Genomic DNA, 27500 nt, shown 5'->3' with positions numbered 1-27500 from the left:
CATGATCGCATTCGCCAAACTCGGCATTCAACTCAGAACATGTCCTTGCTGTGCACTTTGCACCCTTATAATCAGGAAACAGATTGACCTGGCAGTGTCATAGGCCAGTGGTTTTCAAAGTGGGGGCCGCGAGGGAGTGCTAGGGGGGCCTCAGCAAGTTGGAAGGAAAAATAAAAGCAACAAATACATTTTAAATTACTATGAGGGTATTACTATACAATGTCATTAGAATAATTTGTCGCATATCTGAACATTATATTGTCCATGATAATGACTAGGAATAATAGTAGAGTGATAGCTCTCATATAGCAGAAAGCCCCAAATGCAATTTTTACACACTGTATGCTCCATCGCAAAGTGCTTGTAGCTAAAATAATTATTAGAATTAACTTATTGTATTGTATTTTTACATTTGCCGTAGTATTGTAGATGGGTTTAATAACACATCAAGGGGGTCCTTGGCCAGAACCTAGTGGTATTTGGGGGGGCTTGTCGTGGAAAAGTTTGGGAACCCCTGTCATAGGCTACTCATAGCTGTCTCTATAGGCCTAGCTATTCAGAGAGTTCAGAGAGATTCAGTTTCATGTGCAGGCAACGCCTAACGGCGCATAAATCATACAGTAGGCTAGATTCCTCTCCTTGTGGTAGCATCTGTTCTTTAAGTGATTATTTAACAACACCACATGAAAAGTTGACGTTTTAAAGGTTGGGGCATGCAAATGGTTGTGCTTCAGCCTGCAGTGCCGGCAAGCGTTGCGTGTAACCTAGTGCATGAGTGCCAGGAAGAGAGAGAGAGAGAGAGAGAGAGAGAGAGAGAGAGACGCGCTTCCCCGCGGTAGCCGCTGGTTGGCTACAACGTTACACAGCACCGTCCGAGGTACGGCTCAAGAATTTGGGTTATCCACAGAAATAGACCCTTGTCGAGTCGTCAAAATAGTAGAGACACGTAATAATGCAGTTGACAACCTAACCGGCATTACAACCTAAACTGCTACACTTGTCAGGAGGACTTCAGGGACCCGTTTTGACGACGACTTGACTGAATTCCCTGACATGCGCCTGGGCAACATCATATTTATGTAAGAGATCAACTGCTCGGTGGACCGTTCACGGATGACCTCATGGAAAAGACGGATTATTTCGAGTGATAGAATAGAGCTACACAGGAGACCCGACGCAGTTAAGGCATCGCCAACTACGCATGTCGGTCCGCTACTCTCTTTCTAGCCTACTACCTCGTGTCTCTGGACTGATCTCTGATAGGGGGTCATAAACGTCTAAACAGTCAAGGACAAGCATAGAGGATCGCAATTTGAAGCCGGTGCACACAGTCACTTGGCCGAGTGCCCTGTGGATCACACACTGTGCTGGAGACAGACGGGTCAAACTACAAGGTAACACCGCTACTTCCAAGGAACCGTGCCGTCACTCTTTCATTCCAAAATACTTAAATAGCCTATACCACGTAGTTCAGCATTCGCGATAGCCGGCATGAGAGAGAACCGTTTTTCTGGCAATGGCTTATTAGCCTGTAGGGACAAGCTGAATAACGAGTCAAGGACATGCATTATGCATGAAGGACCGTGAATAATAGAAATTACAGTCGTGCCACGTCTCGCCGTCCAGCCGATTCACGAGCCTGTCCCACACGACCTACTTTTCACCAGGAGAATTGATGATGCGAACAGAGGATCGTTTGCATGCATTTGACGGTGTAGTCTGGTACTGCAGGCATACAGAGTTGCTAGACCGACTCACTGAGCGTAAATGTGTCATCTTGTTTCGACAGAACCGATGCTTGAATTTGCTTTAAAGAGGAAGCATGAATGTTGATGAAATAGAAAACATTTGAATAGATAACGAGTGCAGATGGGGAAAGAAGATTTCGGACACCCTTAAGCCAAAGAAGGAAGTGAAAACGCTGTCCACAGCAAAATGGAGTTAAAAGATTAACTGAGTTGCTCTGACATAACCTTTTGGACTGCTGAAGTAAAAGGCCCACTGCAGTAGTATCACACTGGATTATGGTCACTTTTCAGTGAAACCCTTGGCTCACTTTTTTCCTTCTTTGGACTGAATCTCAGGGATTCATTTTAGATACAGCCCGTCTTGTGCACAGGGTACTTTTCATGGCTGGTGCCCCAGAGACTGGCGGATAAAAGCCTCAAGACTTTTGTTACCTGGGAACCCTCCATTTTTGCAGCAGTGAAATGTCCAGTGAGGCTGGTCAGCATTGGACGATCCAAGTCAACAAACTGCTACTGAGATAACGAGAAGAAAATTGCCTGATGTACAGGCCTGGTGCCTAATGTGTGTTTGCCATCAAGCAATAAATTAACAAGGAGGACATGTAAAGAGGAGGTATAGCACTTTGAATTAGTTTCTTAACTGGTTACTTGCCTATCCGTGCAACTGAACTTGCACCTTTTGTACTGTAATTAATTGAGTTGAATTTGAATCAAACTGAATCCATCATGTGGTCCGTGCCACTGCTCCGCCACACGGATGTGCCGCCGCGCGTCACCGAGAACTTCATCCTCACTGGTTACCGCTTCCCCAACTACAGCTTCCGCCAGTGCCTGGCCTCGGCCTTCCGCCCCACCAACGAGACCGGCAACTTCTGGACGCACTTCCTGCCGGTCTTCATCTTCGCCTTCCACTTCCAGGAAGTGTTCGGCTGGGAGGGCGCGCCGGCCCCCTCCGACCCCTTCTTCTACCCGCTGTGGAACTACCTGCTGGGCGTGTGCTGCCTGCTGCTGGCCAGTAGCCTGGCTCACCTGCTCAACTCCATGTCACTGATCGTCCGTGAGGTCTGCTTCTTCGTGGACTACGGCACCATCAGCGCCTACACGGTGGGCTCCTCGCTGGCCTACTACTACTACATCCACCCGCGGGCTGGGATCCCTCCCCTCGGAGGCGTCGGAGGAGGAGGAGGAGGAGGAGGGGCGAACGCGTCGCAGTTGGGGTTGAGTGGCGAGGTCGATGTGGAGTCTCCCTCGGCGTCGGCGTCTTGGCTGCCGGAGTTCCAGGTGTTTTTCGACACGCTCTACATCCCCGGCTCCTGCCTGGTGGCCATCATCTGCGTGCTGGCGTGCTGCAACACGCGCCAGCACTGGCGCACGTACCGCTACGCCATCCGCACCCTCGTCTTCCTCCTGCCCTTCTTCGTCTCGTCCACGCCCATCTTCTACCGGCTGCTCAGTCCGAACCCGTACCCCTCAGCCTCCTCGTCCTCGGCCGCCGCCGCCACCACCGCCCACTACTTCTACCGCCACTGCCTCTGGCTCGTGGTGTCCGCACTCTTCAACATCAGCAAGGTGCCCGAGCGCCTGTGCCCGGGCGCCTTCGACATCTGGGGCCACAGCCACCAGTGGTTCCACTGCTGCACCTTCTTCTCCATCCTGGACGAGCTGCACATGATCAAGGCCGAGGTGCGGGCACTCTGCCTCCACCCGACGCTGGTGCTGCCGCCCGCCGTCCCCACCAGGCTGCCGGGCCCGGCTCTCCTCACCACCTACGGGGTGATGGTGCTGCTGCAGGTCTGCATCGCCTCCATCATCGCCTGGTTCAGCTGGGGCGCCTACCTCATCTACGCCCCGCAGCAGAAGCAACTAAAGCAGCTAAAGCAATATTGATTAGCAGTGGTAACGTTCAGTAATGGACCCAAATACATTGAAGGCCATCTGTCAGACCTTCTCAACATCAATTGTGACTTTGGCATTATTTTATTAATTGTATTTTTTAGATAGATGATGTCATTCTCATTGCACTAATGGGTTTTATATCCTGTACTGATTCATCTTTGACTGATGGAGGCCACTGATTCTCTTTTTAACTTGAACCTTAAACTCTGCCCCTGCTGTATGAACTGAAACATTGATTTAAATGGAAGTGAGAGTTTACCAGGTCATTTCCCTCTTTGTAGCCATTTGTGTGAGCTGTGTGGGGCTCTGAGGGACTTCCAGAGGTTACAGTGTGTTCTGTAGCGAGATGAAAATTCCATCTCCCTTAGGGCTGTGAAGACACAGATAAAATCAGGGATTTTTTTGCTGAAGGGAGTCTGTAAACCCAGTTGATAGCATAAGCATAGCATAGATGTTTCCGAATCACTCCCACACACTTTCCTGTTGGTATTTTTGCCTTGGATTTCATCCTCAGTACCACTATACTCTCTCCCTCTATTTATCTCCTCTCCATCCCTCTCTCTCCCTCTCTCTTGGTCTTTAATGTCTCATTTCCTCTGCTTTTCCTGTGAGCCGTTAAACAGGAAGTCAGGAGTTACAAACAGGATAAATGACTAAGGTTTCTGGTCACCCTGTGCTTTGATGGAAGAAATGGCAGGGCAAGTTCTTGTGTAGCGATGCACTTTAGTTTCTGGGGCGTTATGTCCAATCAATCTTTCCTCCTTTAAGATCTGTGGTGTAATGATGTCGTCAGCATACATAAATAATTAACAGGAAATGCTCTGGGGAGCTGTAATGGGGAATGTTGATTTATTTGTAGAACAGCAATGTTTTCACTTTATAGATATGAATTTACATCAAACATAATCTATGCATGTCTTACTATGAATTTGTAGGTGCTTAATTGAGCAATAGAAACAGAAAGAGAGAGGTGCCTTTAAGGACACAGAGTTCAGTTCAGGCAAAGGGAAGTGTGTCTATCTATCTGCCTGCAGGAAAATGCAACACAAAGGACACATTTTCGAACATAAATGTCTTCTTTTGTGGCCTATGTTTTGTTGATTGTGTCTGCATTTTCCTTAGTAATATTCAAGCCATACTTAAAATTAGAAAACATATCGCTACTACTTTTATTACTTAGCATTATTGTTGTTATTATTACTAGGTAATATGAGCAATAGTCCTGGCGTATCAGGCTTTATAATTAGTTTATCTTGCACTCAGTGCACTGGATGCTTTCAGGAAGTGTTGGTGGTGTCTGGGAAATCCCGTGGGTGTTTTACTGGGTGCATTAGGCTACCCAGTGGCATCATGGGATTGAAACACATAAAAGCGCTCAACCACTACCTCTGAGCGTGTGGTGGTGGTGGAAACTACTGAGGCCTTTTCTTTGGAAAGGCTGCTTTCAGAGACGGGGGCGAAGGAAGAGTGTGGTCCCACTGTGAAGTTAGGCTGCTATAGTCAGTTCCACAGAAAAAGAACATTTCAAATCGCTCACTCCCAAAACTTTCACTCTGCACTTTGAGTTTAGGGGGGGTCTGCTGTCTTGCAAGTCACCCTGTTTGGGAAAGAATGGCCACTCTACTTCTCCCGTTTGAGAGAGAGGGGGGGCTGTTTACGTGCATCCAAACATGCATTTCTGCCGGCAAGTGAGCACTTGGGTAACTGTGTGTGTTTGTGAGATCCATACAAATTGAGGGTTAAGTGAAGAGAAGTGGAACCCGACCCAGGTCTTCATGGTTGACTTGCCAAGGTCTGTGTCACCTCTTTAATTAAGCTGTTTGGCTTAGAGCTTTCAAATGTCTCTGTCGCAAGGCCCTAAGTAAAGGGACTGTTTTATCATTGTTTAAACGTGTTAGATTGAGAATGTTCTTAAATTCTTTCTATAGAAAATATTAAGCATTAGACTTTGCATTGTAACCATAATGCTTGCAACCAACCCGTGCTAATTTATAATTTTTTGTAATTGCTGTTACGTATTTTATGTTTATAAAATACAAACTAGAGCCTTATGACAGAGTCGGGAGTGCCTAACCCTCCAACTTGGAATGTGCTCTGTCTGTCTTCAGGATTTAAAGCAGAAAACTTCAACACAGGCTTTAATGTCCAGATGATAGACTGAGCGTGGTGTTGTCATAGTGACACTTTGGCCAGAGGGCCTGACCTCTAGGGGGAGGGCTGGGGGCACTGTTTGGTGTGAAATGATAGCCCCACAGCTCCTGATGTGTGGGATAGTGTTTGTTTGCGAATGATGTGTTAGATTGTAACTTATAGATTGAGTCTCGCTGTACTGTATGTGTCTGCCACTCACCGTGATTTGTCCACTGGAATTTCACCACAACTTCTTGCGCACATAGTTCTGTTTGTAAAACAATGTGACTTGTGATGTCTATACCATTTCAGTGTAACTCACTCTAACCAGGTTCAGGATTTGCAAGAAACAATGCAAGGAACAATAAACAATATTTGTGATGCTGCTTCAAGAACTTTCTGGAAGTGCACATAGCAGAAGTGCAGTCACACCTTCTGGATGGATGGTTCCATCTTTTTTATTCATGCTCAAAACAGGGTGCCCCCCAAACTACATGGACTGATCCACTTAGCCTCGGTATGAATATTAGCAAAGAATATCAAACGATATACTGCAAATATATCTGCTGGACTCACAATGGACAATCAATGTGTGTTTTTAGACTAAACGTCAATGTTATGTTTCAGTAGCCATTTCTTGTTATTCTGCATCTGTGCCCTGGTATCAGAAGTCACTTTGGTGGCAAGGATGATCTTCCAAGCAAACAGGGCTTTGCATGTTGGGGCCCAGCAATAACTTATTGTCGAATTCTTATATTAGTTTGAACTACGGTTAGTAGTATTCACCTTATTCCGCGCGCAAACATGGGGGCGCTAGCTTTGCCCACATTGTCTCCGAACTTCCGATTGAGCAGTACATCCATTGCGATACATTGAGATAGCAGAGCTCTTATCGAGATGACTGGCATCATATATTATGGGTCATCCTAAAGTTAGGAACGTTTATTTAGGATTTTGGTGACTTAAGACATTTCTGTTATACAGCTTTCCTATCTGAAGTTAGGAAAAAAGTGACTTTGGAGCGGTTGTTCTGTAATGACTTTCTAAACTAGTTACCATAGTTACCAAACAGATAAGGATTTGCGAGTTTCTCCATATGATACAGCGGCCACTGCCGCATCGTCTACCCACTCCGTAGGGGTGAATAGCCTTGGGTAGCGAAGTACAATATTGCAATCTGACCTCCTGATGGCATTTGTCGTTTTCCTCCCAAGTTAGCCTCTCTATCCTCTTCTGCCGTGTTATCCCAATGAAGCTAACTAGACATAGCTAGCCGACCGGAAGTTTAAAGACAACGTGGAATTGTAAAAAATGGGCGGGGCTGAATAAGGTGAATAGTATAAGTTAGTATAGAGTTGATATTAATGAGAGGCTGATTGAGCCTATTTTGTTTATAACAATTTATAGACAAATAAAAAATTCAGTGTTGCTCAATATATTATAGTGTGTGCATTTCACATGTTTTCAGGATCTGGGGGTTTGGGCGAGGTGTATGTTATTTCTTTATTTATCACTCAAAAATATCTGGTCACATTTGCAGTGAGGCACAGAATTATTCAAATGTGTCTCATTTGGAAGTATTCAAATTTTTACAAATGTGCCCTATAGGCCAGATCGGCTGCCCACAACACTTCCTACAGCTCATCCTGTTTACTTGCCTGCATGCTCTTCTCTCACTTGTACAACATGTTTATGGGTGCATGTATGAGATTAAGATATTGTATCTGTGTGTATGCACATGTGTGTATGCACATGTGTGTGTGTGTGTGTTGTGTGTGTGTGCGCGTGCTTTCATTCAACAGTAGATGTCAGTGAATGTTACCTATTCTCCATCTTTCTCATTCTCTCATTACCTTCCTCCTTCTGTCACTATCTCTCTGCCTGTCTGTCTGTGTTTGCCATCTATTATCAATCTATTTATTTATATTGCTACCATCCCCTCCATCTTGTTCAAACAGTAAAGAACTAAGCCCAGTCGCATACACACGACACAAGATGCAGGCTTGGACAAAGGCGTGTGCTTGCACAACAGCAGCCGCAGAGAGGACTGTGGGCTGGACGAATGGAGGAAGGTATTGAGAGAATGAATGAGAGAGAGAGAAAAGGAGAGGTGTTCTATTCGGATCTCTCTTTTTTCACATTGGCTGCCCGCCCAATCTCCCTTTGTTGTCCCTACCTTAACCCCTGGCCAACTCTCTTGTGTTGTGTTTGGTGTGTTTTTGTGTCTGTGTGTGTTTGGTGTGTTTTTGTGTGTGTGTGTGTGTGTGTGCATGTGTGTGTGTGCGTGCGTGTGTGCGTGTATGTGTGTTGATGGTTGACTGGGTCGGTATGACTTAAGGGATTGAAAAATGTTGACACGTGAAAGAGAATCAACCGCATACAGTATGCTTGCTTACATCATATCAAAGGTATCCTAAATTCCTGGTCATTATCACATGGAAATTTGTACCCTCCATGCTGTTTGTGATAAAGTATCATATATCTAGGAACAGTTGTTTGCCTCTGCAACATATGGTGGCCTCAAGTCACACTGCTGTTGTCATACCTGCAGGAATTACAGTTAACCACTGGGGGGCAATGTTGAGTCATATCACAGTAATAGGGACAGAGAGAGGTGGACTGGTTGAAAATGGTAGGCCAACTCAGGGAAATCACGGCTCAATTTGATGTGAATGGAAAATAAATGTTATTTTATGTTTAAACATTTTTATTTAATCCCCATCATAATTTATAAAAGTCCAAGTAACTCAACAGTTACAGTATAATATCTCATGTATATAAAAATACAAAAACAATTAATACTTTTGGTGACATGCACTCAGCCGAGTGCTGAAATAGATGTTAATCACATTATATTTTACCAGCGTGATAGCTGCTCAATTTCAGTACGTACTTTAGGTGCACTGACAGGGTATACCGAGAGTATATACTTTGGATGTCTAAATTATATAGTGACAAATATGATCACCTCTTCACACATGTTGATTCCCCTCCCCCCAAAATTCATCTCATCTGGTTCAAATGCTTGCCTTGATCTCTTCAAGTGGGCAGCATATCTTCCTCAGGTTCAGCTTGGCGTTGATTCCCAAGCGTCGACCAAGCGGTGTCGCTTGCCTGGCACCCTGTAATCAGCACTGTGCCTTGGCGTAGGTGGCAAGAGCCTTGGCGTGCACGCTCTTGTACAAAAGAACAAAGCTGCTGGGTTGGATAATTCCCCGACCTTCTGCATTAACCTCACCCATCAGCACGTAGTTCCCTCCTGTAACAATAAAACGATAAATTACTCAGTATTATCAAGTTATACATTAAATTATGTCTGTTTGGTAAGTAATAGCATGTTTACATATATGTTGGATTGTTTGAGTGTGCATTCTAATGTAATGTATATGCATGTTAATGAGTGTGCATTCTAACGTAATGTATATGCATGTTAATGAGTGTGCATTCTAACGTAATGTATATGCATGTTCATGAGTGTGCATTCTAACATAATGTATATGCATGTTAATGTGTGTCTGTGTTTAAGAGGGAGGGAGAGAGGAGTGAATCCTGTGCGTGTACCTTTCTTGATGGTTGGGCACTTCTTGCAGGTGGTAGTGAGAGTGACGGACATAACGGGGCCCCTCTTGGTGACCTTCAGCGCTCCTGCCTTGTAGATCTTAATGATGGACACGCCCACCTGAACACCGTCCTGGCCCGGGGTCACTGTGGTCACTTTACCCGTCAGCACTGAGACGAGAGGTTCACATGAGTTACATTTGTGTGTGTGTGTGTGTCTGTGTGTGTGTGTGTGTGTCTGTGTGTGTGTGTGTGTGTGTGTGTGTGTGTGTGTGTGTGTGTGTGTGTGTGTGTGTGTGCAAAAAGAGAACTAACAAAGAACAAAGCACACAGAGAAAAGAAAAGAACAATCTAGAAAGTTGGAGATATTTTCACAATAGCCCCAGCGACATTAAAAGTCAAATTCTAATTCCTTGACATTTCACAGGAATGTCACCCTCTCTGCGCCGCACGTCGTTTGCATACGATGACAAATAAGCTGGAAAGCCTCCACACAGGGCTCTCACCAGCTGCTGTCCGTCCCCTCAACCAGAGACACATCTCCCATGATGCACTTGCTCAAGAATGTAGTGATGCCCTTGTTCCTATGGTTCCTATGGTTCCTTTGTCCACGGCTGGAGACACGGAGAGACATCGTGGACGGTAAACAGTTGCTCCCACATAGTCAGAGATACAGTGTCCATGACAACTAAGCGTGGTGGCTCCCGAAATAGCCGGAGAAAGAGAAAGGGAGTAGAGGAGGGCGAAAGACTGCGTGACAAATGGATAAAGAGAGTGAGAGGTGTTTGTGTGAGGGTGAGAGAGAGAGATAGAGAAGGTGAGAGAAGGAGAGAAAGGTGACTCACCAAAGTGACTGGGGCAGAAATTGGACTGCATGGTGCCTGTCCTCTTACAAGCCTGTGTGCACAAGGGGTTCGCTGCTACGGCTGCACAGAATATGAGATAAATATGAGCACAATTAGCTGACACACACACACACACACTCACGCACACACACACACACACACACACACACACACACACACACACACACACACACACACACACACACACACACAAGCACACACTCACATACTTACAAACATACAGGCTCAGCATGCACTCTCTCACATGCATCCCTTCACACCCAAAACAGCTAGGATGGGGTTGCTTGTACAACACACACCTCATCCTGCAAATCAACACGCACATATGCTTCTGTGGTCTTCGTCCTCACGCTTACATACATGTGCACACACACACACACTGCACACATACACACACTGCACACACACACACATACACACACACGCACACACACACACACACACACACACACACACACACACACACACACACACACACACACACACACTGAATAGCACATTTCTATGTTATGTAATCGCATTATCTCGGCTCACGTTTCTTGGGTGGCTTCGCTACTGTCCTGGTGCTGTTCTGGCCAGGCTTGCTTGCCGGTTTGGTGCCAGGTTTGGAAGCTGGTTTTCGTGTGGGCTTCACTTTGGGCTTGGGTGTAGGCTTGGGAGGCTTTACAACAAGCTTAGTTCCAGGCTGTTTGGTGGGCTTGACGGGTCTGGTCCCTGGTTTGGGAGTGGGCTTGACCCCTGGTTTAGGTCCCGGCCTTGTGCCCGGTTTTGCCGTGGGTTTTGTTTTGGGCTTGGGCGTTGGCTTGGCTGGTTTTGGTTTCGGTGTCGCTTTGGGTTTTGGTGCCGGCTTTGGCTTGGGTGTGGGTCTCACTCTTGGTTTAGCCGTCGGCCGGGTCGGTTTAGGCTTCGGAGTCGGTTTAGGCTTCGGAGTCGGTCTGGTTCTGGGCTTGGGCGTGGGCCGGCGCGGCACGGGTCTGGGCTGAGGCCGCACCGGTCTCGCTGGAGTGGGTTTGGGTCTCAGGGCGGGTTTGGGAGTGGGCCGGGCCGGCTTCGGCGGACGGCTGGGCCTGACCGCTCCTGACTCTACACGGGGGCCTGGGGCGTAGTCGATGTCCCTGGTGGCCGGCCGGGAGCCCTTGGGGATGCTGTTGTAGTGGGCCATGAAGCCGGCTTTGGTGACACTCAGGTCAGACACAAACTGAACCAGGAGCTCATTGGCATTGGTCACCACAGTCCTGCAATGGGAGAAAGAGGCAAGCATGTATCAATATGGCTGTGTGTTAAAGGGGAAACGTAACTTATAGGGTTTGTTTGTGTTTGTTTGTTTGTGCTTGTTTGTTGTCACTATCATGCATTACAGTGTCATCATAAAGATATTGGGCCCCATTTTAAATGCTGAGTGCAAAGTCAGTCTATGAGCAAAGTTCTTGTGCATGAACTAACAGCATCATGTGGTGGGAGACAGCTTTTGACCCACTGATACCGATTTTGTGTTGTTATTAAGCAAGCTGTAATTAGACTTTAGACTTTGAACTTTGCCCAGCATTAAAATTTGGGCCAGGTATCAGTTATTAATAAGGTGGAAATATAGTATAGTTTGTGTCGATGCTTGTACGTGTGTCTAAGACTCACTCTGGCACTGCATCCCCACAGAACCTCCCTATTCGCCGCGAGTCATCCGTCTCCCCACCATTGAAAAGTGCCACGTAGTCATAGCGACAGTACATGTCATGCTCCAAATCCAGCTTTTCAAATCTCACTTCAATCACCTGGGAGAAGGATATCAGAGTAGTAGGCATTTGGAAAAGCAATAAACACACACATAAACACACACACACACACACATACACACACACACACACACACACAGGCACATGTAATGTCCACACTATCCAAACAACCTCTCTCTCTCCCTCTCACTCCTCCTTTTCCTCTAACCCAACCCCTCTGTACACATGCCCACCTCTTGAATGGGGTCTTTCACTGATGCTTCGTCATAGGATTGTGGTCAGGTGGAGCAGACACGAGCGCGCACACCAATACACACACACACACACACACACACACACACACACACACACACACACACACACACACACATACATACACACATACATATTCCCCCAACACACCAACCTTCTATAACATACGCAGAATCTAAAAGCTTACATAATTCACAGGTCATGACTGACATTTTCTAAAACTAATCTTTACCCCTTCATTACAAGGAGACCCCTGTTGACATTTACGGGACAAAAGGCCCTATTTAAAGCACTTATGACCACTGACAACGTCAAAGCAATTGGATGTCAAGTTTTTTCCACAGTCGCATCTCTCAAATAACAGATAGAGATTGGACAGCCTGGGGAAGGCAAATGTGTGAAATAACCAGCCCCCCTAACCATGTTGGTTTCCACGGTGATGTGCCACGAGCAGCTGATGCCTGCTGGGTAATCGGATTCGGGCCAGTTTGGCGTCTTCACTGACCCTGTGGGCTTGGTGAGCCGGCCCCCACAGAACTGGTTCTCTGTAGGGGGGAGAGGGAGGACGGAAGTGAGCAGAGATGGACAGACAGAGTGGACAGACAGAGACGATTCGGTTCTTACTCATCGTTTTCAAAGATGCTGGTTGTACAGTTATCAGACTTGGCTTATGTAAGAAAAAAGGAAGAAGGAGGAACAGGTGCTCTTTGCAGAACAGGATTGTTATAGAAAAATGTTTGAACTGAGGAAAATGTATAATATATATATATATTAGGGCTGTAACGATACACCAACCTCACGATTCGGTTTGTATCACGATTTTTGACCCACGGTTCGATATTATTTTTTTTTTTTTGGGGGGGGGGGGGGTAGACATTTTATTAAATAACATTTTAATAGCCTCCCTTAGAACACCAGAGGATTAAATATATCTATTATTTTATATCCTGATATAAAAATATTTTTCTGAATGACATTTATGACAGCACACTTGCAGATTAGCCTATAGCCTAGGCCTACTATTTTTTATTACAATTCTACCTCTTTAATTCAGCTGTCTGGTTGAAGCCTGGAAATATTGTAAACAAAGTAGCATAGTTGGCTAGCTTAGCCTATCAGTCTACTGATTGGACTGTTCAGTTTCCCCATGTGTGTTTAAGTTTCAATGTAATACTTGTTCTCCTTGGGACAGGCCCTTTTGGGAAACGTTGGTATTGAGATGATCAGTCAACTTCAATGCAAGAGTTTTAAACAAATATGTGCAGCTTGCAAATGATGCTAAGCGGATTTAATAGTAATTTAGCTAGTCGTCTTCTATGCGTCATATCATTGCTTTCACGATTGTGAATGTTTTATTTAAGTCGCGCGTGTTCATTGAGCAGGAGAGGGAGGGAGAGTGAGAGGGAGGGAGCGCGGGAGAGAGCGGGGCAAGGAGAGGGGGTTTACTTCTATACTGTTTGGTAAAGTTGCACACATAGTCTACAATGAAAGCAAGGAGAGGTATGAAATTATTATTTATTTATTTGTTTGTTTTTGGACAACGTAGGCTACCGATAAGTAAAGCGGGAGATGTGGGTTGCTTTTGCGCGTAAGCTGCAAAGTACTGCGTGAAACACTAGAAAGGGTGTGTCGCGATTCTGCCTTTTCACACCGCGACACAGTATTGTGGATATGAATGTCGCGATTTCGGTTTCGAATCGTATATCGTTACAGCCCTAATATATATATATATATTATATATTATATAAGTCTATAAGATCTATATATCTTATTTGCTTTTATACTATTTATTATGTGTATGATATGGACCTGTGTCTACATTAAAGCTTTAAAATATATATCCTATTCAAAATACTAGATGGAATGAAAGAACAACAGAGAAAAAAATGATAACAGATAAGTGTGCAAAAAACATGCTTTAAAAACCTGATTAGACCTGGGGCCGTATTCACAAAGCCTTTTATCTTACCACTAGGAGTACTCCTAAATCGCACTAAAAGATTTTAGCTAGGAGTTTTCTCTTAAAAGTTATTCACAAAGCCTTTCAGACCTACTCTTAGTAAGGAAAAATGACAACTCCTAAACTAAGAGTGAGTCTTCGTTGCTATGGATGACGTCATTACTCATACACGAGCTTGACTGAAGTGACCACCTTGATTGGCTGATGTTAGGAGTGACACGCCCATTATTTTTAGGAGTTGCTCCTAAATTCGCCACTTAGGAGCTACTTTTAGCCTTAAAATTATTTGTGAATACGGCCCCTGATTCTTAATTGTGCATCAGACATGACATGATGTGAGAGCTGCGGAAGAAGTCTGTATTCACCGTCCACGTGTGGCTTTCCTCCGCTGAAGTAGGCCAGGAAGCCTCGGCCACCGGTGCCGCCGTCTGTCACCATCTCCAGCATCATGAGGTTAGAGGTGGAGATGATGGCGCCGGGCCGAAACGTCCCGCAGAAACGTCCCAGCTTCTGCGTCGTGTACGAGTGACCGTTGTACGCATCCACGTAGTCGTAACGACAGGTGGGGTCGGCTTCCAGGTCAAAGATGCGGAATTGGAGCATTACCACGTGACCTTCTGGCACCTAAGAGGAGGATGAGAGTCCATAAATCCACTTTGACCAACACAAGAACACCACAGCACAAAGTCAAGTTCCACTACACCGAAACCAAGCCCATTTATGTCAAAAACGTGTTTGTGCTTTTTTTTATGATCTCACAGGAAGTAGGAGTCAATTTTGGGTGTCTCTTAGAAATCTGTGCCATCTGAGGTCCTTTAAAAGATTGTATCTCAGTCAGCAGCAGGAACTGAATGACCTTATTGGCCTTGTTCCAAAGTCATCTGCGGATGTCTCTGTAGCCAACTAACTAACTATGTCTTGTCATGATGTTTGTGTTGCTGATGATACAAAAGCAATACCAGCATCAAGCGCTGGCACCGTAGGGAGGCCTCCCAACTGAACGCTTTAGTTTAGACAACATGCCGCATTTGTCACATTCCTCGTGCGCTTCGTAAAAATATGATGACAGCCCCTCCTGCCAAGTCACTGCTGTGTCTATATATGCTGTTCTAAATTTGGAAGAGCCTTAAGACAACAGCAGTTGTTGTCATCCAATTACTCACTTTGTGTGAAGCCTCTCATTACAAAGAGAGCTTAGTGGCTTTGCACTGCCGGGCTTGTATTGTTTACACACGTTCAGCTGTGAGGCTTTGTATGAAGACAAATTAATATTCTGGAGATTTGCACAATCCATTTTTTTACTTTTTAAATTTGTTGTGCATACATTTCTATCTTAATTTCTTAACATGAGTGACATTTCATGGCAAGAGTCTAGATTGTGGCGACGGATAAACACATTTTCCTCCTCTTGCACTGCACATTGCATACAGTAATTGCGGATTAGACTTTCGTTTTCGTGCTGTGTTACGTATAAAAATTTGCGGTGCGAGAGATCAGCCTGCGTGTGGGGGGACCACTGTTGATGCTGATGTAATGGCGGGATGACTCACGGTGATGTACCAGGTGCATTTAGTGTTGGGCTTGTAGAAGTTAGGGAACCCCTCGCTGCCCACGAAGCCTGAGTCAGTCACTATGTGCCCTCCACATAGGAACGTGGGCCTGGGTACAGAGAGAGAGAGAGAGAGAGAGAGAGAGAGAGGGAGGGAGAGAGAGAGAGAGAGAGAGAGAGAGAGGGAGAGAGAGGATAGACAGACGTGGAGAGGTGGAAGGAGAGAGAGAGAGTGAGAGAGAGAGAGAGAGGATAGACAGACGTGGAGAGAGTAATATATTAGCCTTTATGAAGCAAGATCAGCACAAGGAATGAATCAGGAGAGAGAGAGGAGAAGAGAACTATTCAGTGTTGAGATAGAGTGGCAGCATTATGTAGCAACTGGACCTTTTTATGGTTGGTTAAGCAAGAGGGAGTGAGGGAGCACAAATTCAAAAATGCACACACACACACACACACACACAGACTTCCGAGCGTGCGTACACCCACAGACACACGAACACACACACGAACACACACACGCGTGTGCGCACGCACACTTAAACCACAGGGGCAAACAACCTTGTCTTGTTCTGAAATTCTGGGAAGGGGCGATGAACTTGTACTTGCAGGCTGTTTTCTTAAACACTGGCCAAAGACTATATTGCTACAAAGGACACCCTTTCACAAACACACACACACACACAGCAGATATATACATACAGTTAGAATCGCCCTTTATCTCTCTTCAGCTATGTTGGAAAATGATATCGGTTCTTTCTTTCTTTCTTTCTATCTTTCCTTCTTCCTTTCTTTTACTTCCACCTCAGTCTTGCAGCACTTTACAATACCCTCTTGCAAAGATATGGTGAAAGCCACTCTATAGACTGAGACACCTAGTCCACATTGATGGTGCACATGTGCAATTACATGTTATATAATTCTCAGTCTGCTCTCTCTCTCTCTCTCTCTCTATGTCTCTCACTTTCTGTCTCAGACCCGATCAAAGCTACCCACATGCAAGACAATTTTATATGCAGTGTTCGGTCTCGTTACTGAAAACCTTTTGCCTAAGAATAAACCTTTTATCGCTCCATTAACTAGGCCTACTGTAAAATGATGTTCGAGACTAGAGCTGTGGTTTTCGCGCACCCTTGATAGGTCGCCACATAAGAACAGAACGGCTGTCCTTTGCTCTCTTTCTCTCTCCGCATCTGTTTATCTGTTCGTCTGTTCATTTGTTTTTCTCTTCGTCTGCACATCTATGCATTTTCATTAGTTCCCGTCTTTGCTGAACCACGCTCCGTGGACTACGTGTGTGTGCCTTGCGGCTGGGAGAGTAGACAGCGGAGTGGCTTTGATCCTGACCTCATCTGAGGTGAGAGTGTGTTAACACAGACAGGTCAAAGGTGACTGTTTCCCCTTAAACAACCGGAGGAAAAAAACGCTCCTCATTCCCTCCAGTCACGGACATTTGTTTTTCTTTTGTTTGCTGTCCTTTTCCTTTCCTCTCTATGAATTTTTCTTCTTCCTTTCTTTTTTATGCTCCTCTCTCTGTCTCCCCATATGTTTGTCTGTTTATCGGTTCAATCTACCGCTATCTAGACTAAAATAGCAATGGTCGACCAGACAGTGATCTCTCCAGCTGAGTTCTGTGGACTGTGTGTGTAATTCTGGGGGCAACCAAGTCCTCAGAATGCATAATTCAGTCCTGACCAAGTGAGAGAGAGCAGCTGCTTCCAAATCCCTCAATCCAACACCCATATCATTTAAATAACATTCTACAAAACAATTCTGTCTGCCTTGTTTGGAAGTAAGACAGACATGTTCCTCTGTGTCTAATTGCATGCTGAACAAAGCCTGGACATCAGGAAAAACAGCTAAGAGCCAGGTTTGTCATGACTTAGTTTGTCAGCAGTGTTCAACAGCCCACAAAAGACTGGAGAGATATGTCTTTTTCAGTCCACAAACTCAGGCCTTTCATTTCAGGCAACTGGCAAAACGTTAGTGAGAAGTATTGATGAATGGAGTTTTTAAGGTGAAAGAAATAGAACACCATTTATTGTCACCACTGGTCGAAGATAGGAAAAAAACAAGATGTGAGAGCTATTGATGTTGCAAGGCACCTTGAAACATGCACATGCTCCATACATGTGACATGCAAACATAGGCAGGAACACATGCACCCATACATACACCCACGCACACACAGATACACACACTCTCTCTCTCTCACACACACACACACACACACACACACACACAGAGTAGCTCACCTTGTGAAGTTGGTTTGGCCTTGGGCTTGTCCCTGCGCCCATCCTATCCCCAGCAGCAGCACGGTCCACACACACACCCCACACACTCCACTCCTCATCCTGCAGTGCACACGGAGCGAGGGAGCGAGAGGGGAGACGCCAAGGAGGACGGGAGGGAAGCGAGGAGGGAGAGGCGTGGAGAGCAAAAGGCGGAGTGAGGGAATAGCCTTAGCAAGGATGAGAAAGAGAAAAAGAGAGGGAGAGAGGGATGAAAATTAAGGAATAAGTGGGCAAAATGAGAGGAAGAGAGGGTTTAATCGTTCCCAGATGATCAGGTCACAGGTTGTGCTTGTGTTGGACTGATGGAGGGATTTGTTCACAAAATGACAATTAAACGAGCACAGGAGCAGACGGACAGACAAACAACAACACAACACAACCAAAACAAGCTGAAAGCCCACACATGTTTGTTGTGTCTTGTTTTGTGTGAATGCCTGTGTTGATGCCTGGAGGCTTCATTATTGTGCAGAACCTCTTCATGCTGTAGGTCTGCATTTCTGTATGTATATAGTATGCAGATTGTGTGCTACAGATCAAGGTTAGAAAAATGTGTGTGTGTGTGTGTGTGTGTGTGTGTGTGTGTGTGTGTGTGTGTGTGTGTGTGTGTGTGTGTGTGCATGTGTGTTTAGGGGTGTGTTTCTGTATGTGTTGCTAGGTCTCCACACAGACTGCCAGTGTTGGGTGCACATAATGATTGCCTCTCTGGCAGTCGTGAAAAGCCCTCTGAAAACCACATCGTTTCCTCCTCCCTGCACAGACAGCCAATGGCACTGAGGGGATTATTATGGGCTGTCCAGACGTTTCCAAATGAGAGTGGGTAGAGGGTCTGCTCTTTGGGGGGGATCTCATAAGTGGGATGCAACAAAGTCTAAATCAGTTCTCATAACAGTCCAGATATGCTTTACTTTGCTTGTTACTGTTAGACATTCTATAGTATATATATATATACTCTTTTGATCCTGTGAGGGACATTTGGGGGGTTCTGATTCATGTTATCTAGCTGGATGCACTAAGCCTTACATCATTCATCCATTCACCACTATGACTTTTCATATTACCACTTTGACTTTTGGACAGAACAGCTTTCCAATTTTGAGATCAAGTATCCCCTTTCTCTTGGACGTCTCCTTACTGGTGAGGCAGGGAAGGAAGACTAGAATAGACACATGTATTTTCTCCCTATGACGAATGGCACAGTTCTGAATGGGGCTGCTGCTGCTGCTGCATACTGTAGGCCCTGCTCACTGTTCTATACAGCACCATGGGCTCAGTGGTCTCCAGTGGCACATCAGTCCAGTTGGGTCCAGTGGAGGAATGTGGGGCACTGACCGCCCTGTTATTATCCACCGCCGCCTTTATAAACTGCTGGCTCTGACCCACATTCATCTGTAATCATCATGCGCCACATAACAGTCATTATCACCTTCATCCTCCCTCTGTGTGTGTATGTAATTGTTTGTGTGTGTGTGTGTGTGTGTGTGTGTGTGTTTGCACAGAGAAGAGTGTAATCGGCATGTGGCTGTGTGTAAACGAGGGTGTGTTGATGAACACACTTGTATGTTTCAGAGCGACATCTCTGTGTGTGTGTGTGTGTGTGTGTGTGTATGTGTGTGTGCGCGCGCGAGTGTAAAGATCGCAACGTGGCCATGTCACAGTTCTTTTTCGAGAGCCAGTGGTGGACATTCTGGTGGCCTCCTAGGGCAGCCTGTGGTTTGAGTATAAAGAAAACAACTGCACTCAATTCTTTCCTCCCTCTCTAAAAATAAGACATTGGCACCATGTGATCAGACCCAAAGAGCCACCGATGCTACAACTCAAGTCAAGACTCATCCTGAGAAAGAAAAGAGCCTGTCAAAAGCATTAGCATTTCATAATTTTATTATCATTATTATTATTATTATTATAATAACGTTTTTCCAATATAAAGAAATTCACAAAAAAAATAAAAATACAAACGGCTGAGGACCACTGAAGCAGAGAATCACATCACCCTGAAAGAACAGACAGGAAGGAAGAGAGAGATGACGACCAAGATGACGAGTTGGAATAGCCACGAGTTTAAAAAAATAGCCATGGAGAGAGAAATAGAAAGAGAGAGAGAGAGAGAGAGACTTAAAGAAAGAGAAAGCGCGTGACTGCCTCGTCTGGTGTCTTCTACGTCATTAATAATGTTTCGGCCATGTAGCCCAAAGACTCTTTTCATCCTATCTCCCTTTGTTGTCCATGTGTCCACCCCTAGTCCAGTGACGTAGGTCCACGTCAGTTGGGGTATTCCGCTCAACCTGTACAACAGGCACTGGCCAATGGCAGTGTACCAATGCCTCTGTCCAATCAGGAGACAATGGCAGTGTCCCAATTGCTCTGTCCAATCAGTGGACAATGGCCCCTACAAGGGGCCACTGCATAGGTGGTTACCATAGACACCGTTGCCTTGATACTTCTTAGGAGTCCACAAAGAGTCGTGGAATGTCCAACCAATCAGAGTTCATTTGCTGTGCGCCTGACAATATACATTAGTGTGAAATGTGAACACCACCAAGTTCCTGGCTAATGTAACCAAAATACTCAGTTACCAACTACACCCGCTTGTTACCATGATGATATATTGATATATACAATTTATGTTGTGTTGTAATGTGTCTGTTTCTGAACTATCCATTTCTGGATTTCATAAACACCCGTTACACACAAGACTTCATGGAAAGGACATGCTGTACAATGACGAAGTATAAAAACAATAAGTGTACTAGATATAAAACAAACTGGTTTATTTAGGTCTTGTTTCTGGAGTAAATTTTGGTCAGAGACAGACTGCTTTCACAGACCGTCGTTTTTTTTTGTTTTTTTTTTCATTTACAAAAATAAGTGTTTTTAAAACATTCTGCAGACAAGTTTTGAAAAAAAAAAAATGCTGAAGAACATTTGCATTCCCCTCAGGCAGCATTCCACACAGGAGGTCTGAGCAGGTAAATCCCCCCCTCTTTTCCTTGCCAAATAAAACTACCCAGCGGGAATTAACCCGGGTGGATTAAACCACACCACTCTATGTTGGGGAGGGAGGGGGTTTGGGGAGCACTGGCTGCAACATTACTGTCTACACAATACTGTGGCCATTTCACCTTTTTATAAAAACAACATTCATCTGCTTAGTGCCTTGTCTTCTGAGCAAAACTGCTTCAAGAGAAACAAATTACACCAGGAGACATAAATCTGTACCATACAATAACCGTCAACAGCGTCTCATGACTGTAGTCTTGTCGTTAGACTGTTATCGGTCAGTAAGTAAAAACCTCAGTGGGAGAGGCATTAGGAACAGACAAAAGTGCAGTGAACACCTTCATATCTTGTCCCGAAACGGTCAGAAAAGCAGCACTGCTGCCCTCTTTGCTTAGTGAAGTCAGTGGGTCATCACTGTGACTTTCCCCTGCTCCGATTGTGATGACGTCATTTCCTGCTCCTCCGTTGCCATTTCCTGGTCTTTGCCCAGTGCATTGTCCGTCTCGGCGTCCTCCTCCAGCACCACCACCTCGTCCTCGGGTCCTTTCCTCCTCTGTTCTCTTTCTGCCGCTGGACGCTCCGCCTCCACGTCGCCCTCGCCCTCCTCCATGGCGGTGTCGGCCTGGGTCAGTTTCTCGGCGGACGCGCGCTCCTCTGTCGCGGTGAGGACGCTGCAGAGCTCCATCTCGTGGATCTCCACATCAAAGGGAGGTGCTGGTGGAGTGGCGGTGGGGGATTTGCACCCTTGGCAAGCCTGTATGAGAAAAACAACAGCCATGCAGTAAGGGAGGGGGGAAACACTCTTCTCAAGAGGGCATTTAAGAAGGACAACTGGTATATTGATTTATAGATATTGACATATTACTTCATGGCGTCATCAGTGCCAAAGAAAATATAACAGTATCGAACATACAGAACACTATTCAATGTTTCAGAGACTGTTTGATTTCCATTATCAGAGAGACTAGTGTAAAATGCAGTTAAACAGACTTTCAGATGAACCAATGGCAATGTTTGCAGGTAAAATGTAGGTGTTGTGTGCAGTTGTTTGAGTGATGTATCAATACCTTAGGTCAGCACTCTAGATTAAGGTAAGTATTGGGCTGTGTCTAGTATGATAATTGGACTAAACTATAGTGCTTCACACATTAGTTATTAAGTATAGGCTGATAAGATTATTTTACCAGCTGTGTCTGACTATGTGATGGCCACTGGCGTATGAGGAGTACGAGGCGTTTGAGGAACTGGGGAGGTACTGACCGTTATGTTGATGGCACGGGGCAGGCGCCCGGTGCGGATCCACGGGTGGACCTGGCTCAGCTCTCTCTTCTGCTCCTCAGTGAAGCGTGGCTGGTGCTTCTGCATGGCCCTCAGAGCCATCCGGTCCTCACGCAGCACCGTCTCACGGTCTCTGTGTAACACACACACACACACACACACACACCATGAATTAATACTTCTCAAAAACTCAAAATTATGTAACTCAACTTAAGCGCACCAATATAAACCTGGGGTCAAAAAGGCCCCTGCATGCTTGCAATATTAATCTAATGAATCTAATCTAATCTAATCTAATCTATCTAATCTAATCCGACTACTTGTGTTATAAATATTCTTTATTGACGCAGGTTTCATTTTCATTGTGAGTGTGGATATAAGTGCACACCTGGTGGGCAGCTGGTAGGTCATCATGACCTTGTCGTCAGTGTTGGCCATAAGGAGCCAGATGGGATCCTGGAGCACACACTTGATGAACTGAGCCTCGCCATCGCCCCCTGCTGACTGCTTGCGGGAGTGCTCGTTCTCTGACGAGTCGATGCTGCCAAAGTATTTACTGGTGTTGCTGCTCTGGCTGCTTCCTGTAAGGGTGGGGGGGGGGGGGGGGGGGAAACACATCCAAAGGGTAAAGTCAGAGGTGACTTGGACCAAACAGGCAACAGGGAGAATGCAAAAGAGTTAAGTGTGTGGAGTGGTGGATTTTTAGTCATGTGTTTTGTAAACAGGTCTGTGTAGGTAGATGGAGTTGTGTAAATACTGTATGAGTCCTTTAATATGGTCCCATATCCACTTCATACAAAATTAGGGAAAGGGAAACCAACGAATGACACTGTTTTTTTTCTTATGTAGCAGTACGGTGCTTAAACTGTCTGATTGTGTTACAGGAAATTAGATGTTTAATTTAGAATGTCAGATTAGATGTTTAAATCCTGTATTGGATCAGAGAAAGTGTCTGTTTTCTCTGCAATGTCAGAGAAAAGTAAACTGAGTGTGCATTGGTGGTGTGTTTTCTGTGTGGTTTTGTAATGTGTGAGTGGTTTCTGTGGTGTCTTGACAGCCAGGCTAAACTAGACATGGAACGGATGCAGAACATTTGCACGTGTCACAGAAATAAAAATATAAGAATGGCCTATTTTTTATTTTTTTTTCCAAATCTCCGTGATGCATATGCAACGCTCTCTTGTGTAGCTAGTTTCGTTGATTATTGTGGAAGCTTAGTGTGGCTGCATACGTTCTGCATTGTTTTTTCGTTCAGTGTAGCCTGGCTGTGAGGGTAAACTTTACAATTTTGCATCTGATCTTTCGTGTGTGTGTGTGTGTGTGTGTGTGTAAAAAAAGAACAGTAAAGATCATTCATTAGCCATTGGGCGTCAGTCCAAGCGGACAGTTTAAGGGGGCGACTCACTGGTCCGGCTCCCCGACGAGCTGCAGCCGTTGGAGCCCGAGCCTGATCCCGAGCCTGATCCCGAGCCTGATCCCGAGGACCCCAAACCGGATCCAGAGGACCCTGAGCCCGAGGACCCGGAGCCAGAGGCGGCCGACCCCGTGCCCGACCTGGAGTCCTCCTGGAGCAGGAGGTCCAGGAACTCACTCGAGGTGGACATGGCGTCATTGTTGGACTCATTGGCCTCGCCCTGTTGACACAGGAGACAGAGCAACACAATGATTTAAAACCAGATCTAAGAAAGCTGGTACCATAAGACAAAAAGACCTCAGATGAAAATGCACTTCAACATGAAGAGTGAGCACAGAGAGAGCTCAACACGGCATGTCCACTTACGCTCTCATTCTCCTTGTCCTTGGCTCCACCTCTCTGGCCACTGGCCCCGGCCCCCTGCCCTCCCGTGGGCATGGTCTGCTGGGCGGACCCTTCCAGGCGGTTGCTGGGCGGCTCTTCGAGCTGGAGCAGGTTGAGCGGGGACGAGCATCGGCTGGAGGGCAGGAGCATGGACTCCTCCCGGTCGCCGCCGGCGTCCCTCTGGCTGACCGACAGTGGCGTGCTGGAGCGGGACGCGGGCCGGGGCCCCTGGGTGAGGTTGGCCGTCGTCAGCGTCGGCGTCTGCGGCATCTGCTGCAGGGTGCTGGGCGGTAGCGACGCCACGCCAGGGTTGACCCCGGCACCCGCCCCGACGAAGGGTGGCGGCACGAAGGCCGAGTTGGGGTTGAAGAAGGGCGCGGCACCCATGCCGGCGGCGGAGCAGGCCGCGTTCATCTGCGGGAACATGTAGTTGGGCAGCACCAGCGCCATCATGGGCGGCACCATCTGCGGCGACATGGGCACGTTCTGCAGGGGGAAGCGCAGGCCGGCCTGCATCGACGGGTCGGTCAGCGGCGGGTACAGCGGGTAGAGGGGCAGCATGCCCGGCGGGTAGGGCACCGACGGCATGCTGGCCTGGGAGCCCACGGACGTGGGCCAGGACGAGGAGGTGGTCGGGGGCCCCAGGGGGAAGGTGTTGGTAGGGGGGGCCGCCACGTTGGGCACGGGGGGCCCCGTTGGACCTCGCAGGGATCGGCTGCCCTGGTCGATCGACTCCTGGTGCTTCAGGCGCTTGCCGCCTCGGCCCCGACGCCGACTACTGCTGCCTGCTGCAGGGTAGTCACGGGAACAGCGCACCCCTGTGGAGAAGAAATGACATAGCATGAATGATTTGAAGAATATTCTCTCGTAGCTAAATCTATTAGGTAACGAGCACCTTAATCTTGTAAAATACTGCCTGGTGTTTCACAGCCTATATAGCCTAGAGACCCATCTACAGCGCCTTGCTGACGGAGAATGGCACTGGATACAAACAACTCTTTAATTCAGTTAAGAGCTCATTTAGCGGCATAATACATTGAAATAGAGGCCGCACAGGGAACTGAATGTCCACTGAAATGAAAGGGAAAGCTGAGGGGAACCAGAGCACTGCTATTATCATGGAAGAAAACAAACAAACAAAAAACAATGTTGTTTTTCATATCATTTCATATCAAGCCACACAGTCGAACTGTGTGTGAACAGTGTGTAGTTTTCTACTCAGGCATAATTACGCCCACACACTTATGCAACCAATCCACAGTGGAGACTGTAGGAAGGGTGGCTGCACTGCCAAGGTGCAGTATATGGGAATGTGTGGAGAGCTAAGAGCTCAAAGATATGGGGTGGTCTTGGTTTTCAAGTGCCACTAATGGCAACGTAAAGTTATTTTTATTCATCATTTACACATCTAATAGTGAAAAGATAATTCCCTTCAGGTTCATTTTCAGCTGCTGAAATGGGTTGATAAAAGGGTGACAAGGGTGGAACATCTAAAAAAGAAAATGTGATGGGCCTGGTCACATCCAACCTGCATGTACAGAATACCAAACCAAGGCAGAAAAAAACACACGTTGCTCCATACACACGTGGACGTATAGGTGAGCAACAGATTGAAGGGGGCCATAACGAGAGACGTTTGCATATGTGGTGATGCGTGTTTGTGTGTGGGTGTGAACACAAGACACCATAGCAGTGATAGGTCTGTTTGTGTATGTGTGTATGTGTGTATTAGCACGTGGATGCTGTGTGTGTGTGTGTATGTGTGTATATGTGTGTATTAGCACGTGGATGCTGTGTGTGTGTGTGTGTGTGTGTATTAGCACGTGGATGCTGTGTGTGTGTGTGTGTATTAGCACGTGGATGCTGTGTGTGTGTGTGTGTGTGTGTGTGTGTGTGTGTGTGCGCGTGTGTGTGTGTGTGTGTGTGTGTGTGTGCGCGTGTGTGTGCGTCTCAACGACTTTAGAGTGAGGAATGTTACCTCTGGCCAGTGGCGTAGTGGTGGGCCTCTTCAGCGAGGTGGCCGAGTCGAACACGCGCAGCTGGCTCAGGTCACGGAAGCGGTACAGGAAGTTGTGCTCCTCCTGCTGCGTGTGCGCCGACAGCACCTCTTTCGTCAGGCCCCGCCTGCTCGCGCCGCCTCCTCGGCGAGACTCCCTCTCGGCCGGAGGCGCAGGGCTGGGCGCGGGCGTCACGGGAACCGAGGGAGGGGAGAAGGTGGCGGCGGTGGTAGGGGTCACTGAAACTTGGACAGTGGGAGGTGCTGACGTAGGGGTCGGAGGGGCGTCCTCCATGACGATGTCTGATTGGGTGAAACGGGGAGAAAAAAAAAGGAGGGAGGCAGAGAAAGGACAGTGTTAGAGAGCGATTGAAGGATGAACGAGTGACACATTGAAAAAGAGAGAGAGAGAGAGAGGGAAAAAAAGAGAGCAAGAGTATGTCAAAAAGTACACAGAGACTGATGTCTGTGACTAATGACAGCTTAAGTATGGAATAAGAGAGGCTAGACAGGATGACAAGCACACACACACACGCGCGCACACACACACACATACACACTCAGCCTGACTACCTGACTCAGGCGGTTTCTTGTCTCCCACGTGGACGATGGTGCTGCTGAAACTGCACTGAGAGGTTACCGAGGCGACGCTTTCGGGTTTGGGCAATGCGAGGGGGGGTAGAGGAGGAGCCTCCCCCACAAGAGCTACCGCCGGACCTGTAGTGTTCCACACACACACATACACACACGCACGCACACATCCGTACACACACACACACACATGCACGCATGCACCCATACACACACATACACACATATACAAACTGCCATGAGTCATGTTCCATGATGTTTGTCAACCTTTTGCACGTTAATGGTCACCGCTTTTTGTGCTGACTCTGAGAAGTCTTGATTTCACACTGTGCTATTAGCAAGTCAGGCACGCACACAGTCAGATCGCTCTCTCACAGACACACGCGCACGCAAGCACACTAGCTAACTAACACTTCTGCTGTCATTGCAAACATCTCACCATCATGCTGAAGATGTTTTACTATTCATGAGTGAATGATCTTTCAAGCAACAATTACTTTTCTAGTAATTAATGTCAGTTGCTGTAATGCAATGGAAAACAAGCAGTTTGTGGATAAAGCTCAAAGCCATGTATAATTTCAGTCCGCTAGTAATTATAGTGCTCTATTCATAGCTGTAACTGTGTTCCAATTCCCTTCTGTACTTATGATACCTAATATGAGTGCACAAGCCAATGCACTTGTGCACTCGTATAAGGTATTGCAAGTACAGAAGTATGCGAATTGGAGCAAAGCCTGTGTCTATAATAGTCCAGAATTTGAAAGGGAGTGAGAGGATTTACAAGGCACTTGGATAGATGACAGGATTTTGGATGGATTCAATTACTGGATTCAACTTAATTGGGTACGAAAGCGAAT

At 46.5% G+C, this 27500-nt stretch overlaps 3 protein-coding genes across 5 annotated transcripts in view; 1 reads left to right on the top strand and 2 right to left on the bottom strand.

Annotated features, from left to right (window-relative positions):
* Positions 1-851: 851 nt before the first annotated feature.
* On the top strand, positions 852-7210 carry paqr9 (progestin and adipoQ receptor family member 9). The gene has a single exon (XM_076289180.1). The coding sequence runs from the start codon at positions 2475-2477 to the stop codon at positions 3633-3635; it is 1161 nt and encodes a 386-aa protein (XP_076145295.1). The 5' UTR covers positions 852-2474; the 3' UTR covers positions 3636-7210.
* Positions 7211-8496: 1286 nt separating this feature from the next.
* Positions 8497-15773, bottom strand: LOC143128075 (procollagen C-endopeptidase enhancer 2-like). The gene is made up of 8 exons (XM_076289751.1): positions 15691-15773; positions 14506-14764; positions 12601-12725; positions 11831-11967; positions 10733-11433; positions 10178-10258; positions 9336-9503; positions 8497-9033 (listed from the first exon to the last, which is right to left on the bottom strand). The coding sequence occupies exons 2-8, from the start codon at positions 14741-14743 to the stop codon at positions 8903-8905; spliced, it is 1581 nt and encodes a 526-aa protein (XP_076145866.1). The 5' UTR covers positions 14744-14764; positions 15691-15773; the 3' UTR covers positions 8497-8902.
* A 4070-nt stretch (positions 15774-19843) lies between these two features.
* The window catches only part of per1b (period circadian clock 1b), a 23828-nt gene continuing 16171 nt past the window's right edge, over positions 19844-27500 (bottom strand). For 2 of the 3 annotated variants that reach the window (XM_076289177.1, XM_076289179.1), the window contains 7 exons: positions 26626-26769; positions 26035-26355; positions 24039-24874; positions 23664-23892; positions 22647-22839; positions 22241-22391; positions 19844-21734 (listed from right to left, as the gene is read on the bottom strand). In XM_076289177.1, the coding sequence (XP_076145292.1) occupies positions 21381-21734; positions 22241-22391; positions 22647-22839; positions 23664-23892; positions 24039-24874; positions 26035-26355; positions 26626-26769 (2228 nt within the window). In that variant the 3' untranslated portion in view covers positions 19844-21380. The remainder of the gene's footprint in view (positions 21735-22240; positions 22392-22646; positions 22840-23663; positions 23893-24038; positions 24875-26034; positions 26356-26625; positions 26770-27500) is intronic. The other variant, XM_076289178.1, reaches the window with a different exon arrangement.

Source organism: Alosa pseudoharengus, unplaced genomic scaffold, assembly GCF_046254945.1.
Source record: "Alosa pseudoharengus isolate Yale_2024_CS ecotype anadromous, Long Island Sound unplaced genomic scaffold, YU_APseudo_1.1 YU_APseudo_1.1_scf_17, whole genome shotgun sequence".
Lineage (NCBI taxonomy): Eukaryota > Metazoa > Chordata > Actinopteri > Clupeiformes > Clupeidae > Alosa > Alosa pseudoharengus.
This window is presented reverse-complemented; position numbering and strand designations above follow the sequence as displayed.

Coding starts and splice junctions, on each gene's coding strand:
- paqr9 (XM_076289180.1), top strand. CDS start 2,475: ATGTGGTCCGTGCCACTGCTCCGCCACACGGATGTGCCGCCGCGCGTC.
- LOC143128075 (XM_076289751.1), bottom strand. CDS start 14,743: ATGCTCCAATTCCGCATCTTTGACCTGGAAGCCGACCCCACCTGTCGT. Junction 9,504..10,177: donor TTTCTGCCCCAGTCACTTTG/GTGAGTCACCTT, acceptor CTCTCGTCTCAG/TGCTGACGGGTAAAGTGACC. Junction 9,034..9,335: donor GTGCCCAACCATCAAGAAAG/GTACACGCACAG, acceptor TTATTGTTACAG/GAGGGAACTACGTGCTGATG.